General features: G+C 44.2%; 1 protein-coding gene across 1 annotated transcript in view; it reads right to left on the bottom strand.

Moving 5' to 3' along the window:
- mylk5 (myosin, light chain kinase 5) overlaps positions 1-18,353 on the bottom strand; it is a 91,227-nt gene that overhangs the window by 34,154 nt on the left and 38,720 nt on the right. The window contains exon 5 of the mRNA XM_060902093.1: positions 17,711-17,746. Within this exon, the coding sequence (XP_060758076.1) occupies positions 17,711-17,746 (36 nt within the window). The remainder of the gene's footprint in view (positions 1-17,710; positions 17,747-18,353) is intronic.

The following is an 18,353-nucleotide window of genomic DNA, read 5'->3' as shown; positions in this document are numbered from 1 at the left end:
AGTGCAGTAATCTATGCAAATGATACAAGTGGAAGTTAGTTCCCTGATGCGTAAATTTACACACACGCAAGCGCACGAGTCGGATACAAACAAAATGACTTCTTAACTTACACTCATATTTATGAATGTAATTCATGAAAATAAAATATCTTCAGGTAAGGAAGCTGTTTTTAATATTTCCCGTTATGTGATTATTAGATAATAAATACATACATGTCATTTACCAGCTGGGAGGTCCGTATTGTGAAATACCGTGACTGAGATTTTGAAAGTACTGAGCGAGGCTCTCTGGGCCGAGGTCAGTATTCAAGGCCGAGGTCACGGTATTTCACCATACGGACTGACCTTAAGCTGGTAAATAATATATTTATTTTTTCTTTACTAAATTCTAACAGAAAACGAGAACGCCCAAAAGGGAAAACCGAGCCGAGCCACCATTTTGAATCCTCATTCACGGCTGTAATGCAAATGGCTTCCTCCTCGGTATACAAGTGCACTTCCATGGCAGGAAAAAAACTGCATTTTGCTGCCTATGTAGTCCCCTATTTATACAAAATAGGAGTCATTCAGGATTCAGCCATGTTTTTGCTCGGCGTTAGCAACAGTTACAGGTTTTTAGCTTTCTCCTGAAATGTTTTCTTTTATTTCTTCTTCCTCAGGGTAGTAAAACTTGCTTTCGCTGTGAACACTGTCGTTATCGCTATCCATGCTGTAAAATTAATGCTATTCTCCTGAGAAATGCGAAAATAAATGTTGACAAAAATTGCTACCGTTTGTTGTTGTTGTGAATGAGCAAGTCGCCAGAGGTCTGTAACCAGGGTCCGTAACTGGGGCCTGTACCATAGGGTACGGACCCGCTCACCAGCCAATCAGAGCGTGAAAAAAAATATATATGTCATTTACCAGCTGGGAGGTCCGTATCGTGAAATACCGTGACCGAGGTCTTGAAAGTACTGAGCGAGGCCCAGAGGTACAGACCGACCTTAAGCTGGTAAATAATATATTTATTTTTTTCTTTACCAAATTCTAACAGAAAACGAGAACGCCCGAAAGGGAAAACCGAGCCGAGCCGCCATTTTGAATCCTCATTCACGGCTGTAATGCAAATTGCTTCCTCCTCGGTATACAAGTGCACTTCCATGGCAGGAAAAAAACTGCATTTTGTCGCCTATGTAGTCCCCTATTTATACAAATAGGAGTCATTCAGGATTCAGCCATGTTTTTGCTCGGCGTTAGCAACAGTTACAGGTTTTTAGCTTTCTCCTGAAATGTTTTCTTTTATTTCTTCTTCCTCAGGGTAGTAAAACTCGCTTTCGTTGTGAACACTGTCGTTATCGCTATCCATGCTGTAAAATTAATGCTATTCTCCTGAGAAATGAGAAAATAAATGTTGACAAAAATTGCTACGATGTTTGTTGTTGTTGTGAATGAGCGAGTCGCCAGAGGTCCGTAACCGGGGTCCGTAACCGGGGTCCGTAACATAGAATACGGACCCGCTCACCAGCCAATCAGAGCGCAGGATTTGATGGAAACCGGACCGCGAAAAAAATAATATAAGATTATTGAGCTCAGTGTGGGTCTAGATATTTCTATGAAACATTCGAGAAATGAACAAAACAAAAATAAGCAAATAAACCAAATGATCTGTTCAAACCAGACAATTTCAAGCTTGATGCAACAAAAGCATCCTTAAGGGTCCGGTCCCACAATACCGATAACTATAACGATAACTATAAATAACTCCGTCCCCTGCAGTTTATGTGGTCAGTGCTCACACCAGACCGATAACGATCCCTATAGCCCCAGCCTGGGTTTATCCATATCGCTGAGATTGCTTCTGGAGCCATTTTTCCAGGCCTGGACCTGATCCGATAAACGTGTCTGCGTGGGTTTCCTCCGGGTGCTCCGGTTTCCCCCACAGTCCAAAGACATGCAGGTTAGGTTAACTGGTGACTCTAAATTGACCGTAGGTGTGAATGTGAGTGTGAATGGTTGTCTGTGTCTATATGTCAGCCCTGTGATGACCTGGCGACTTGTCCAGGGTGTACCCCGCCTTTCACCCGTAGTCAGCTGGGATAGGCTCCAGCTCGCCTGCGACCCTGTAGAACAGGATAAAGCGGCTAGAGATAATGAGATGAAATGAGATATTGCGAGCATATTCGAACAAAAGCTGAGATCATTTCTGAATTTGACTGATGTAGCTGAGGTTGAGGAACTGCATTTCCAGGTTGTGTTGTGTTCATATTTAATTAACCCTCTCACACCGTTTCCCACTGCACGGACACTTTAAATCGACTCTTCTATGTCGTACATCACTGTAACCATTCAAACAAGAACCACTGTTTATGACATTACCCACACTTTGGTTGTACTGTACTTTGTTCACAACCAAAATGTTGCACTGCCACTTTAATCTCATCCCGAGTTGCAGTGTTTAATATGATGTCAAGGTCTTTAGTGTAAAGTTAAATCATAATGTTAAGTCATGAGTATTTTGCTTTTACTCGTAGTATTTTGTACTGTGAGATGAATCCTCAGCTATGTACGTTTAACACGACAATAAAGATCAACTTGATTTCATGAAGTAATAAACAACAATAAAATCCCTTATCAGTTTAGGACACACCCACTCAGAGTTTAAATGTGAATTCAGATACGATCATTTGGAGCACTAAAGAGCTGCAAAAATAAATACGTGCATTGCACTCATTACACCCTTCATACACACTCACGGGCCACTTTAACAGGAACTTGTTCTTGATTCTAAGATCCCTGTTCTTGGCTGCAGGAGTGGAACCCAATGTGCTCTTCTGTTGCATGCTGAGATGCTTTTCTGCTCACCACGGTTGTAAAGAGTTGCTATAAGTTACTATATCCTTCCTGGCAAAAAATCTCGAACCAACCTGTCTATTTTCCTCTGACCTCTCATGAACAAGTTCCACCCACAGAACTGTCGCTCAGTCAATGTCTGTTTTTTGTTTTTCGCACCATTCTGTGTAAACTCTAGAGACTGTTGTGTGTGAAAAGCCCAGGAGATCAGCCGTTTCTGAAATACTCAAACCAGTCCATCTGGCTCAAACCGACACCCATACCACAGTGAAAGAAAGTCACACTTTGAGATCACAATTTTTCCCGTTCTGATGTGTGAACATTAACTGACGCTCTTGATTTATAGCTGCATGATTTGTTGCATTGTGCATCAATTGTCATGGAACTGGCTGATTTGCTGAGATAACCGCGTAAAACAGAACTGCAGGTGGATGGCTGTTCCTAATAAAGTGGCCGATGACTGTATAAATTCCAGATATAAATTTTAAACATCAATTAATTTCCATTTTCTCACATATAAAAAAGTTCGGGGTGGCACGGTGGTGTAGTGGTTAGCGCTGTCGCCTCACAGCAAGAAGGTCCGGGTTCGAGCCCCGTGGCCGGTGAGGGCCTTTCTGTGTGGAGTTTGCATGTTCTCCCCGTGTCCACGTGGGTTTCCTCCGGGTGCTCCGGTTTCCTCCACAGTCCAAAGACATGCAGGTTAGGTTAACTGGTGACTCTAAATTGAGCGTAGGTGTGAATGTGAGTGTGAATGGTTGTCTGTGTCTATGTGTCAGCCCTGTGATGACCTGGCGACTTGTCCAGGGTGTACCCCGCCTTTCACCCGTAGTCAGCTGGGATAGGCTCCAGCTTGCCTGCGACACTGTAGAACAGGATAAAGCAGCTAGAGATAATGAGATGAGATAAAAAAAAATTCACGCGTATCCTACTTTTACCTCACACATGCACATAAAAAGCTGTCATTTATCCAATGAGGTAAAAATAGTGCACGTGCAAACTCTCTTGATATACCGTATGGCTCAAACGGCACCTCGTGCTCTCTGTCTATGGGTGTACCTAATATAGTGGCTACTGAGTGTACACTGAGGCAATATTTGTCACTCAACTTTACAGCTTTTTATCTCACTGTTCCATATCAGCTTTGACTTCAGTAATTAACGACACACCCGGTTCATATCGAACTTTATGGCTCTGAAATCCATAAAACGCTCTGAGGAGAGACAGAACATGCCATCGTTCAAATCAGAGCACTTCATTTCACTCCATGCACAATGGACCTTTAATTTGTTGCTTCGGCTCTTGGATAGATTTCACTTAAACTCCTCATGAGGAATAAAATGAATATCTGTGGAACTCACTCACTCACACTCACACACTCACATTCACTCACACACACTCACACACACTCATATTCACACACATTCACTCACTCACACACACACACATTCACTCACTCACACTCACACACACACACACACACACACACACACACACACACACACACACACACACACTCACAATTACTCACACTCTGTGGGTGGTAGAAATGGGCAACTGGACTTGCTTGAAGATTCTTGAAAACGTTTCATCTCTCGTCCGAAAGGCTTCCTCAGTTCTGTCTGACTAATAGGGAGAATCAGATATTTATCCTCTCCTGGATCAGAATCAGAATCAGAATTCTGATGACCAGCTCATCATCAGAATTCTGATTCTGATCCATGAGAGGATAAATATCTGATTCTCCCTATTAGTCAGACAGAACTGAGGAAGCCTTTCGGACGAGAGATGAAACGTTTTCAAGAATCTTCAAGCAAGTCCAGTTGCCCATTTCTACCACCCACAGTTTACTATGACCTGGATGATTGAGAATCTTCACAGACAAATTACTCACATTCACTCACACATTCTCACACACACACACACACACACACACACACACACACACACACACACACACACACACACACACACACTCAGACACTCACAAACACACTCACTCACACACATTCACTCACACTCACACATTCACTCAGTCACACGCACAAACACACTCACTCACACATTCACTCACTCACACTCACACATTCACTCAGTCACACTCACACATTCACTCAGTCACACGCACAAACACACACACACATTCACTCAGTCACACTCACAAACACACTCACAAACACACTCACTCACACATTCACTCAGTCACACTCACAAACACACACACATTCACTCAGTCACATGCACAAACACACTCACACTCACACATTCACTCAGTCACACTCACAAACACACTCACACATTCACTCAGTCACACTCACAAACACACTCACACTCACACATTCACTCAGTCACACTCACAAACACACTCACACTCACACATTCACTCAGTCACACTCACAAACACACTCACACATTCACTCAGTCACACTCACAAACACACTCACTTACAAACACACTCACATTCACTCAGTCACACTCACAAACACACTCACAAACACACTCACTCACTCACTCACACATTCACTCAGTCACACTCACAAACACACTCACTCACACATTCACTCAGTCACAAACACACTCACTCACACATTCACTCAGTCACACTCACAAACAAACTCACACATTCACTCAGTCACACTCACAAACACACTCACTCACACACACATTCACTCAGTCACACTCACTCACAAACACTCACTCACACTCACACATTCACTCAGTCACACTCACAAACAAACTCACACATTCACTCAGTCACACTCACAAACACACTCACTCACACACACATTCACTCAGTCACACTCACAAACAAACTCACACATTCACTCAGTCACACTCACAAACACACTCACTCACACACACATTCACTCAGTCACACTCACTCACAAACACTCACTCACACTCACATTCACTCAGTCACACTCACAAACACACTCACTCACACTCACACATTCACTCAGTCACACACAAACACACTCACTCACACTCACACATTCACTCAGTCACACTCAAACACACTCACTCACACATTCACTCAGTCACAAACACACTCACTCACACTCACACATTCACTCAGTCACACTCACAAACACACTCACTCACACTCACACATTCACTCAGTCACACTCACAAACACACTCACTCACACTCACACATTCACTCAGTCACACACAAACACACTCACTCACACTCACACATTCACTCAGTCACACTCAAACACACTCACTCACACATTCACTCAGTCACAAACACACTCACTCACACACACATTCACTCAGTCACACTCACAAACACACTCACTCACACTCACACATTCACTCAGTCACACTCACAAACACACTCACTCACACTCACACATTCACTCAGTCACACAAACACACTCACTCACACATTCACTCAGTCACACTCAAACACACTCACTCACACTCACACATTCACTCAGTCACAAACACACTCACTCACACTCACACATTCACTCAGTCACACTCACAAACACACTCACTCACACATTCACTCAGTCACACTCACAAACACACTCACTCACACACATTCACTCAGTCACACTCACAAACACTCACTCACACATTCACTCAGTCACACTCACACATTCACTCACACATTCACTCAGTCACACTCACAAACACACTCACTCACTCACAAACACACTCACTCACACACATTCACTCAGTCACACTCACAAACACACTCACTCACACATTCACTCAGTCACACTCACAAACACTCACTCACACATTCACTCACACATTCACTCAGTCACACTCACAAACACACTCACTCACTCACTCACTCACTCACTCACTCACTCACTCACTCACAAACACACTCACTCACACACATTCACTCAGTCACACTCACAAACACACTCACTCACACATTCACTCAGTCACACTCACAAACACACTCACTCACACATTCACTCAGTCACACTCACAAACACACTCACTCACACATTCACTCAGTCACACTCACAAACAAACTCACACATTCACTCAGTCACACTCACAAACACACTCACTCACACACATTCACTCAGTCACACTCACTCACAAACACTCACTCACACTCACACATTCACTCAGTCACACTCACAAACACACTCACAAACACACTCACTCACACATTCACTCAGTCACACTCACAAACACACTCACACATTCACTCAGTCACACTCACAAACACACTCACACATTCACTCAGTCACACTCACAAACACACTCACACATTCACTCAGTCACACTCACAAACACACTCACTCACACTCACACATTCACTCAGTCACACTCACAAACACACACAAACACACTCACTCACACATTCACTCAGTCACACTCACAAACACACACTCACAAACACACTCACTCACACATTCACTCAGTCACACTCACAAACACACACAAACACACTCACTCACACATTCACTCAGTCACACTCACAAACACACACTCACAAACACACTCACTCACACATTCACTCAGTCACACTCACAAACACACTCATTCACAAACACACTCACTCACAAACACTCACTCACACATTCACTCAGTCACTCACAAACACACAAACACACTCACTCACACTCACACATTCACTCAGTCACACTCACAAACACACTCACTCACAAACACACTCACTCACACTCACACATTCACTCAGTCACACTCACAAACACACTCACTCACAAACACACTCACTCACACTCACACATTCACTCAGTCACACTCACAAACACACTCACTCACAAACACACTCACTCACACATTCACTCAGTCACAAACACACTCACTCACACATTCACTCAGTCACAAACACACACACTCAGTCTCACTCACTCACTCACTCACTCACTCACTCACTCACTCACTCACTCACTCACTCACTCACTCACTTTCAGGAGTGAAACTGAAAACAGAACTGTGTGGAAAGAGAAGCTGAAAAAAGATTGATCTAAACAGATCAGATACAATGTTGGCACTTTCTCAAAAAAACAAAAAACAAACAAACAAACAAAAAAAACCATGGCAGGTACAGTACCATGTACAGCGACAGAGTTATAGCCGTCGTTCTGTTATGAGGGTATGTTTATTGGGAAAGATTCTTATCCAAAAGACAAGCACAAAGACACACAGTCACTTCCTCTCGAATCAAAATCCTCATCCAGATTTCACAAGTCCAAAATAAAATCTTATGTGTGAATGTTTGGAGGATCTCGAAGTATGTCCATCGACTGTACTAGGTTGTTGGGGTGCCATTTGTATCCTGCTGATGTTACATTTAAGGTCCAAAAGTGGTCCAAGGAAGGACAACTGATGAACCGGCGACAGGGTCATGGGTGTCGAAGGTTCACTGATTCACATAGGGCACGAAAGCAAGCTCATATGGTCCAATCCAGACGAACAGAAGAGCTACTGTAGCACAAACTGCTGAAAAAGTTAATGCTGACACTTTTCTTTTGTCCTTCTTTGGACCACTTTTGTTCGGTACTAACCACTCCATACCAGGAACACCCCACAAGATGTGCCCTTTTGGAGATGTTCAGACCCAGCCATCTCACCATCACAATTTGGCCCTTGTCAAAGTCACTCAGATCCTTACGCTTGCCCATTTTTTCCTGCTTCCAACACATCAACTACAAGAACTGGCTGTTCTCTTGCTGCCTAATATATCCCACCCCTTGACAGATGCCTCTGTAATGAGATAATTAACAGTTATTCCATGAGATCGAGTCATACATGAGCTGACAGCTGACAAGGCGCGAAGCACCGAACCGGCTATAATCCATGTACGACAAGATTGAGTGGAATAACTGTTTTATTCTACCCACATTCACTGGATTTTGACAAACAGCATTTTAATTTTTATTTTTTGCAAATTCTATAAATAAAAACTTTATACAATAGGTCTAACAAAATCATTTCCACTTAGAATGTAAACAAACTGGCAAAATGACCGGAGCAATTTGTGAAAATGCGATAATAATTCTTGAAAAATAAAAAAACACAACAACGTTCTTACCATCAAATACTTTTATTCCATATATAGTATTTTTGTTTTTTTTTGTTTTTCGAGTCGAGTTTTTATTTCGTCCTCGGTTGGTTCAGCAGCACGCGCCGCCATTTTGTTTTTCTCTACTCATGGTATATGAGCTGATAGCCTAGTAGTACAGTAGCCAGTCAGCGCGCACGATTGTTCATATTCTGTAAATGTGGATAGAACAAACAATGTTATTCACCTTACCTATCACTGGTAATAATGTTATTGCTGATCAGTGTAGATCGACAGTAAATTATTAATAAAAAAATTAAGTGAATCATTAGAATGTCCGGGGCGGCACGGTGGTGTAGTGGTTAGCGCTGTCGCCTCATGGCTAGAAGGTCCGGGTTCGAGCCCCGTGGCCGGCGAGGGCCTTTCTGTGCGGAGTTTGCATGTTCTCCCCGTGTCCGCGTGGGTTTCCTCCGGGTGCTCCGGTTTCCCCCACAGTCCAAAGACATGCAGGTTAGGTTAACTGGTGACTCTAAATTGAGCGTAGGTGTGAATGTGAGTGTGAATGGTTGTCTGTGTCTATGTGTCAGCCCTGTGATGACCTGGCGACTTGTCCAGGGTGTACCCCGCCTTTCGCCCGTAGTCAGCTGGGATAGGCTCCAGCTTGCCTGCAACCCTGTAGAACAGGATAAAGCCGCTACAGATAATGAGATGAGATGAGATTAGAATGTCCTTGATGTCGTCCTGATATTAGCATGGATGCTAGTTAATTAAATGCATTTTGTGTACTTGCAAGTTCAAGGCTAAGAACTTCAACCCTGTTACTCATCTCATCTCATTATCTCTAGCCGCTTTATCCTTCTACAGGGTCGCAGGCAAGCTGGAGCCTATCCCAGCTGACTACGGGCGAAAGGCGGGGTACACCCTGGACAAGTCGCCAGGTCATCACAGGGCTGACACATAGACACAGACAACCATTCACACCTACGGTCAATTTAGAGCCACCAGTTAACCTAACCTGCATGTCTTTGGACTGTGGGGGAAACCGGAGCACCCGGAGGAAACCCACGCGGACACGGGGAGAACATGCAAACTCCGCACAGAAAGGCCCTCGCCGGCCACGGGGCTCCCGTGCCGCCCACCCTGTTACTCATGTAAGAAATAACATCGTCATGTAAAATAAAGTTTAATTTAAAGAGTTACAAAGGCCAACTCGAACGACAATCATGGAACCATTTGTGTTGTGGTGTAGTGAAATAAAAGCATTACGTCCACACCCTATTTACACATCAAGCTTCATTCAGTTCATTCATTCAAGCCCAAGTCAAAATCTGAGTCCCTTTAGCTCATAAAAACCATGATGTAAGATTTGAGTGGTGTATCATTGCAAAGGCATTTAAAAGGACGTAAAAAATAAAGTAAAACAAAACCCAAGCACATCAGCCGTTTGGCGTGGAAGTCTTTTAAATATACGAAGCAGACTTAAAGAAATACTCCAGCAGCGTCCAAGCTAATCTTTACCCAACTCATCTGTAGTGCATGTGTGTTTACCACAGAGAGGATGTGAGGCATGAAAAAGAGAATAGAAAACGTGTAAACTCCAAGCACACTCACAACAGAACGCTAAAGGGAGTCGTTGCGACATCAGTAAACGTTTTGGTGAATTTTTCGTTCAAGCTTACATGAATTCTTCACCCAGAGGTACTTATAACGGACGCTAGGATCCAAGTAAGGAATAAAACAAGACAGGACCTGCAGTTATAGGAAACTACTGTAATCCACACCATGGTGGTGTTGAACATTGCTCATCTCATCTCTCATCTCATTATCTGTAGCCGCTTTATCCTTCTACAGGGTCGCAGGCAAGCTGGAGCCTATCCCAGCTGACTACGGGTGAAAGGCGGGGTACACCCTGGACAAGTCGCCAGGTCATCACAGGGCTGACACATAGACACAGACAACCATTCACACTCACATTCACACCTACGGTCAATTTAGAGTCACCAGTTAACCTAACCTGCATGTCTTTGGACTGTGGGGGAAACTGGAGCACCCGGAGGAAACCCACGCGGACACGGGGAGAACATGCAAACTCCACACAGAAAGGCCCTTGCCGGCCACGGGGCTCGAACCCGGACCTTCTTGCTGTGAGGCGACAGCGCTAACCACTACACCACCGTGCCACCGTCGAACATTACTATCCTGATGATTGCTTTCCTTTCGTATAAATACGAAGATGATCATAGGAAATCGTGCATTCTGATTGGTCCAGAGATTCAGACTCATCTCATCTCATCTCATTATCTCTAGCTGCTTTATCCTTCTACAGGGTCACAGGCAAGCTGGAGCCTATCCCAGCTGACTACGGGTGAAAGGCGGGGTACACCCTGGACAAGTCGCCAGGTCATCACAGGGCTGACACATAGACACAGACAACCATTCACACTCACATTCACACCTACGCTCAATTTAGAGTCACCAGTTAACCTAACCTGCATGTCTTTGGACTGTGGGGGAAACCGGAGCACCCGGAGGAAACCCACGCGGACATGGGGAGAACATGCAAACTCCACACAGAAAGGCCCTCGCCGGCCATGGGGCTCGAACCCAGACCTTCTTGCTGTGAGGCGACAGCGCTAACCACTACACCACCGTGCCGCCGTCGAACATTACTATCCTGATGATTACTTTCCTTTCGTATAAATACGAAGATGATCATAGGAAATCGTGCATTCTGATTGGTCCAGAGATTCAGACTATTTCTCGATAATCAACTCGAATGACTCTGCAAAATGGCGGCCAATCGCTTCGTCACCGTAAGTGAGGAAGAATTACAAATGATGAAAGAAAATGCTGTTCCTAAAAGCACTAAAGATACTACGCAGTTTGGTCTAAAACTATTCGAAGGTAAGGTGGGATTGTGATTTATTTATCGATTTCAAAACAAAGGATTTTATGTGAGTCAGCGTAGGTAAGTGACACAAGGCTGCGTTGCACCTTTATTACATTTGCATGTCACTTTTGAAGATTGGAATACATGATTTAAAAAAAATACGATTAATTTTTAAAAATATAATCACCTGTGTATTTATACTAAAACAATTATCCGCCTCCCCCTTAGCGGATCGCTACCTTGTTGTGGTTGAGGGGCTTGCGTGTCTCCTTGACCCGGAGAGCTATGCTGGCGGGAGCCTTGTGCTCCTGGTAGGGCCACCCATGCCAGACAGGTCAAAGGGTAGAGGCCAGACGAAGCGCGATCCACCTCTCCAGGAGGTTAAAAGGGTTGTCATAGGGCTAACCACCCCATACATAAAAAACAAAAAAGTTACAGAAACGCTAAGAGGGAATACTTATGGAAACCAGGTTCTGGGAGAAGTAGGCAATCCGGCAGGATTGAATATGAAGCGTGCTAGTGAAAGCCATCAGGAAGCTGGTTCGCGGACGACCCTTCTTTCGCCCAGGACAACGTCGCAGATAGGCACATGGAACATCAGGACTATGTATGAAGCTGGCAAGATGGCCCAGGTGGCAGCTGAAATGAGACATTACAACATTGCAGTGTTGGGCCTGTGTGAAACCAGGTGGACGCAGGCAGGGCAGCTTCGACTTTCCACTGGAGAGTTGCTCATGTATTCAGGACATCCGGAGGACAATGCACCTCACTCTGAAGGTGTAGGGATGATGTTGAACCCAGCTTCAGCAAGATCATTGATGGAGTGGAATGCGGTCTCATCAAGAATCAGTACAGCAAGATTCTTTGCAAAACCACGCAAAATTTTCATTGTGCAATGTTATGCCCCTACCAATGATGCAGTTGAAGAAGAGAAAGAGGAGTTCTATCAACAGTTACAAGAGATTGTGAATCAAAAGAAGAAAGACATTCTTGTCCTGATGGGTGACCTGAATGCCAAAATTGGGAATGACAACGATGGGAGAGAGATGTGCATGGGAAAGGAGGGGCATGGAGAAATGAATGAGAATGGAGAATTGTTCAGTGACTTCTGTGGCTTTAATAGATTGGTCATAGGTGGTAGTTTATTTCCACATAAGAAGATTCACAAAACTACATGGGTTTCCCCAGATCACCGCACAGAAAATCAGATAGACCATGTGTGTATAAGCAGCACTTTCAGACGATCATTGATGGATGTGAGGGTGAAAAGAGGAGCTGATGTTGGGTCTGACCACCACTTAGTGCTGGGCAGATTCAAGTTGAAGCTGAAGAATTTCAAGACGAAGGCAGAAAAGACTGGTTATAGGTACAACACGGAGCTGTTGCAGGATGCTCGTACCAGAGATGTGTTTTGCGTTAAGCTGAGGAATCGATTCACAGCATTAGACAACCTTATCCAAGAAGACACCTCAGTAGAGCAGGCCTGGGAACAGTCGAAAACTGCATGGAAAGAGACTTGTGAAGAGACACTAGGTAAAAGAACGAGACAGCACAAAGAGTGGATTTCGGTGGAAACGTTGATAAAAATCAAACAAAGAAAAGACTTGAAGGCGAAGGTAAATAACATTAGGACGAGAGCGGCAAAAGCTGCAGCCCAGAGAGAATATCATGAGGCGCACAAAGAAGTGAGGAGAAGTGCCAAGAGGGACAAGAGAAATTTCATGGAGAGACTGGCAGAAGAAGCAGAGGTAGCAGCAGGCCAGAAGAACATGAAGGAGCTGTCTAACATCACACGGAGACTGACGGGGGCCAGGCGCACATCGGGCCAGCCAGTAAAGGGCAAGGAAGGACGGGTACTTAGTAACCCACAGGATCAGTTAAGGAGGTGGAAGGAGTACTTCGAGGAACTACTGACCATCCGGCTCCAGTAGAATCACCAGAGATTCCACCAGCAGAGGTTCCGCTTGACATCAGCACGGACCCGCCGTCAAGAGATGAGATCAGGAAGGCAGTGGCACATCTCAAGAACCACAAGGCGCCAGGGCCAGATGGGATTCCACCGGAAGCTTTGAAGGTGGGCAGCGAGATAACAGTTGATATTTTACATCAACTGTTCCTGAAAATTTGGGAGATAGGAGAGATCCCAAGGGACTGGAAACATGGCTACATTACCAAGCTGCCAAAGAAAGGGAGTTTAAGAGACTGTATGAATTGGCGGGGGATCACTCTCCTATCCATACCAGGGAAAGTGTTTAACAGGATTCTGTTGATGAGAATGAAGACTGAGGTTGACAGACGCTTGAGGGATGAGCAGGCAGGCTTTAGGCAGGACCGCTCGTGCACAGATCACATAGCGACATTACGTATCATCATAGAGCAGCCGCTTGAGTGGAATTCACCCCTGTACGTTGGCTTCATTGACATGGAGAAGGCATTTGACAGTGTTGATAGAACAACACTGTGGAAACTGTTGGAACACCATGGCATTCCAGAGAAAATCATCAGCATGGTCCAAGCAGTTTATGAGCCTTCTACATGCCAGGTGATACACAATGGGACCCTCACAGAGCCTTTCAACATCGTCACAGGCGTTAGACAGGGGTGTTTGTTATCGCCGTTTCTTTTCCTCGTCGCCATGGATTGGATCATGACAAGGACAACAGAGGGACACAACAGAGGCATACAGTGGTCGCTGTTCAAACAGCTAGAAGATATTGATTTCGCGGATGATGTTGCTTTTTTGTCACACCGCCACAACGACCTTGAGGAAAAGATAACAGAAATGTCAAATGAAGCTGGAAAATTGGGACTTCACCTCAATAAAGGAAAAACAAAGGTGCCGAGAATGAACAACATAAGCGGTGACACTATCAAGCTAAACGGGGAGGACTTGGAAGATGTGGAACACTTCACCTACTTGGGCAGTGTAGTGAACAAAGAGGGTGGTACTGATAAAGATATTTGCACAAGGATTGGAAAAGCCACAGCGGCGTTCAAAGCATTAAACCCACTGTGGAACTCGCAGACTGCATCAATAAAGACAAAGCTGAAGATCTTCAACACAAACGTGAAATCGGTCCTCCTGTATGCTTGCGAGACCTGGCGCACTACAAAAGCATCCACAAAAAGGCTACAGACTTTCCTCAACAGATGCTTGAGAAGGATCTTACGTATCAAGTGGTTCCACAAAGTCACAAATAAAGAGCTGTGGAGGCAAGCCGGGCAAGATCCAGTTGCCCTTCAGATCAAAAAGAGAAAATGGGGTTGGCTTGGTCATACCTTGAGAAAGCCAGTAACTAACATCACACGCCAAGCCCTGAAGTGGAACCCACAAGAGAAAAGAAAGCGAGGCAGGCCTAGAACAACATGGAGGAGATCAACTGTCCAAGAAGCACAACAGGCGGGTTATTTGTGGGGACAATTGGAAATGGTGGCCCAGGACAGGATGAAGTGGCGTTCTCTCGTCAGCGACCTATGCCCCACTTGGGGAGAAGGGTTTAATTAATTAAATTAATTAATTATCCGCCTCAGGCTCAGTGAATATCGGTGAATAATAACCTCCACTTTGCCTCTGTTATTATTTCAGTAATATTGGCTGGCGTTGAGTGGTATATCCGATTTATTTTTATTTTATTTTCATTTATTCTTTTTTCAGACGATTTTATCTTCTATTTTTAGACATGTTTACTACTTCTTTGATTCAGGAGCTTGGTAGCAAATTTGAATTTCCCTCCGGGGATTAATAAAGTGATTCTGATTCTGATATATTCCATTCAGCTAGCATGATACTGAACGAGTAGTCAAAACATTACAAAAACATTTTAGAGTTCCAAATGTTCGCTTGTTTTCCGGCACAAAATTAAATGTTACAGAAAAAAAAGTTTGTATCTGAACAGCATTTTCCATAAGAGAGGACTTTTCAGATTAAAAAAAGAAAACATAATGAAGGCTACTGGCTAATTTTTTTGCTGCAAAATGAAGAAGCGAGCGTGACAGTCAAAGTGTCGAGAAGAACTGTGGCTGGTTCTGTAAGATGCTCAATAAAACCTACAGCTCATTTCCGTATAAAACTGCGCTCACTGGACCTGAGACCAGTGCTGGAGTCGAGTCACTAAACCTGGAGTCCGAGTCCAGTCTCGAGTCTTCAGTGTTCGAGTCTGAATCAGAAAAGAAAATTTCAAGTCCAGTCCCAGTTGAGTCAGACACAAGCCCCGCCCACTATCAACAGGGCATATAACATGAGAGAGGGTTAACACTAGCTAGTTCATCGCTCAGCAAGCAAGCCCCGCCCGCTATCAACAGAGCAATGAACATAGCGTGTCACTTCCTTCTCTGGGTGGAGTCTTACCAAATGACAATTGAGGTTCGAGGTTGTCCCCGTCGTCTCCTTGATAGTTCTTCTACATATGGGACACACAGCAGTGCTTTTTTTTCCTACTGCACGAGAAGTCTGTATAAGCAAAGCGGACAATCCTAGCGGCGTCTCTCCAGGCATTTTAGTGCCGTTAACGTTAGTTTGTTCCTGAACATGATGTATGCACAGGTGAATGTGCATTCTCTTGCATGAAATTAGTATAAAAATTAATGTAGATATAAATATCTTATGCCAAATGATTATGGCATGTTACAAAAAATAAAGAAAAAATCCATCCGAGTCCTCGTCTCCAATTTAAGATAAAGAAGCCTTTATTTGTCACATGCATATTCAAGCACACAGTGAAATTCATCCTCTGCATTTAACCCATCTGAAGCAGTGAACACACACACACAGAGCAGTGGGCAGCCATACTACAGCGCCCAGGAAGCAGTTGGGGGTTAGATACCTTGCTCAAGGGCACTTCAGCCCAAGGCCGTCCCATATTACCCTAACCTGCATGTCTTTGGACTGTGGGGGAAACCGGAGCACCTGGAGGAAACCCACGCGGACACGGGGAGAACATGCAAACTCCGCACAGAAAGGCCCCCCATCGGCTACTGGGCTTGAACCCAGGACCTTCTTGCTGTGAGGCGACAGTGCTAACCACTACACCACCGTGCCACCGCCATGCCACCACCATGTCCATATTTACGAGTCCAAATGCAGTTAATGCACGAGTCCAAGTCCAAGTCTGAGTCATCAGTGCTCAAGTCCAAGTCAACTCATGAGTCCTTAAAATCAGGGCACGAGTCAGACTCGAGTACTACAAGCCTGACTGAGACTATTTTTTTTTTTAAAGCAAAGGGTCATCTCAGACCAAATACTGACTTTATTTCATTTATTATGGCTTACTGCATACTGGCTATAGTATTTTTTTAATGTTGGAACATTTCATTATTTTTAAGCCATTTTTGGTCGACAGCATTTCTTTACATGCGCCTAAGACTTTTGCACAGCGCTGTATAGGATATAATTGTGCATTTGAAACACTGACAGATGTTTTGAGTAAACAGACTTTCGGTTCTTTTCCTGGTACAGGAGAACATGTCTGTGATGACGAACCATATGCTACAGGTGTAGTAGCTCTAGTAGAGATTATCCTGAAACAGTGCTGGATTATTTCCCTTTAAAATTCACGGGATCTTAATTTCAATTGGACGAAACCACAAACCTGTGCGACAACATTTTTGGAGGTTAGATGTACTGTACATGACCATGATAGAACCCAGGCCTTGAAAAAGCACTCAGGAGTCGGAGAACATGAGAACTAGGACGAAGTTCTGAAGAATTGACTGTGCCAGTTACTTTATATTGCGTAACATGAATGGTATTACTACGTGTAAATGTTGCAAGAGCCCAAAAAAAGATGGTTTCATTGATAAAACTGTGCGGTAGAAATGACCTTGAATAACTCCAGGTGGTGGAAAGTCACCACAGTTCCCCCCCCCCAAAAAAAAGACTCAAACAGAGAAAGTTTCTGAGATTTACTGATAATAAAAATAAAAACAAGGAGAAAGAAGACAATGTACTCAAAGGTTAGAGAATTATAGAAGCAGATGGAGGAGTGGTCTTACCTGTCCCTGAGCTGCTTCTCCTTTTCACTGGGAGCTCTGAAAACCATGGGGAAGAAACACAGATGATCAAACATACAAAACAATGTTCAAGGGAGGGGTTAGAGATGTGGGTGTGATATGCATGTGGCTCAAGTTTACATCTCTTAAAAGGCAACGAGTACAAATATGTATGCATAACAATACAACACAACTGGTATAGACCAGTTCACACGTATCACCGTGCATGCGCAGGGGTCAAAGGTCGAGGCCTCATCGGAGATGAAAACATGGCGGCAAACAAGCCAAACCTTAGCAAATACGCCTTATGGAAGAAGGCAGAATTGCAGAGGCATATGAGAGAACGGGGATTGCCAACTACCATGGGGGTAGAAGAGTTAAGGGCGCTTGCATATGCCACAGATATTTTGAAAATCCAGCCTGTACCGTCCAAGGAAGACGAAGAAAAATCGAGGTATGCACCCGGTGATACTGCCACGCCCACTGCAGTTTTTGACAGGTCAACGACTCATAAATAATATAAGTCGTGCTGCCTACCAGATTACAGTTGTCTGTTTTATTGTATCAGTACTAGTATCACTTACTATACTCATCAGTCATAGATTAGTCCAGTACAACATGACCAGCTTGCTTTTTTTCCATTTGA

Source organism: Neoarius graeffei, chromosome 20, assembly GCF_027579695.1.
Source record: "Neoarius graeffei isolate fNeoGra1 chromosome 20, fNeoGra1.pri, whole genome shotgun sequence".
NCBI classification, from domain to species: Eukaryota; Metazoa; Chordata; class Actinopteri; order Siluriformes; family Ariidae; genus Neoarius; species Neoarius graeffei.
This window is presented reverse-complemented; position numbering and strand designations above follow the sequence as displayed.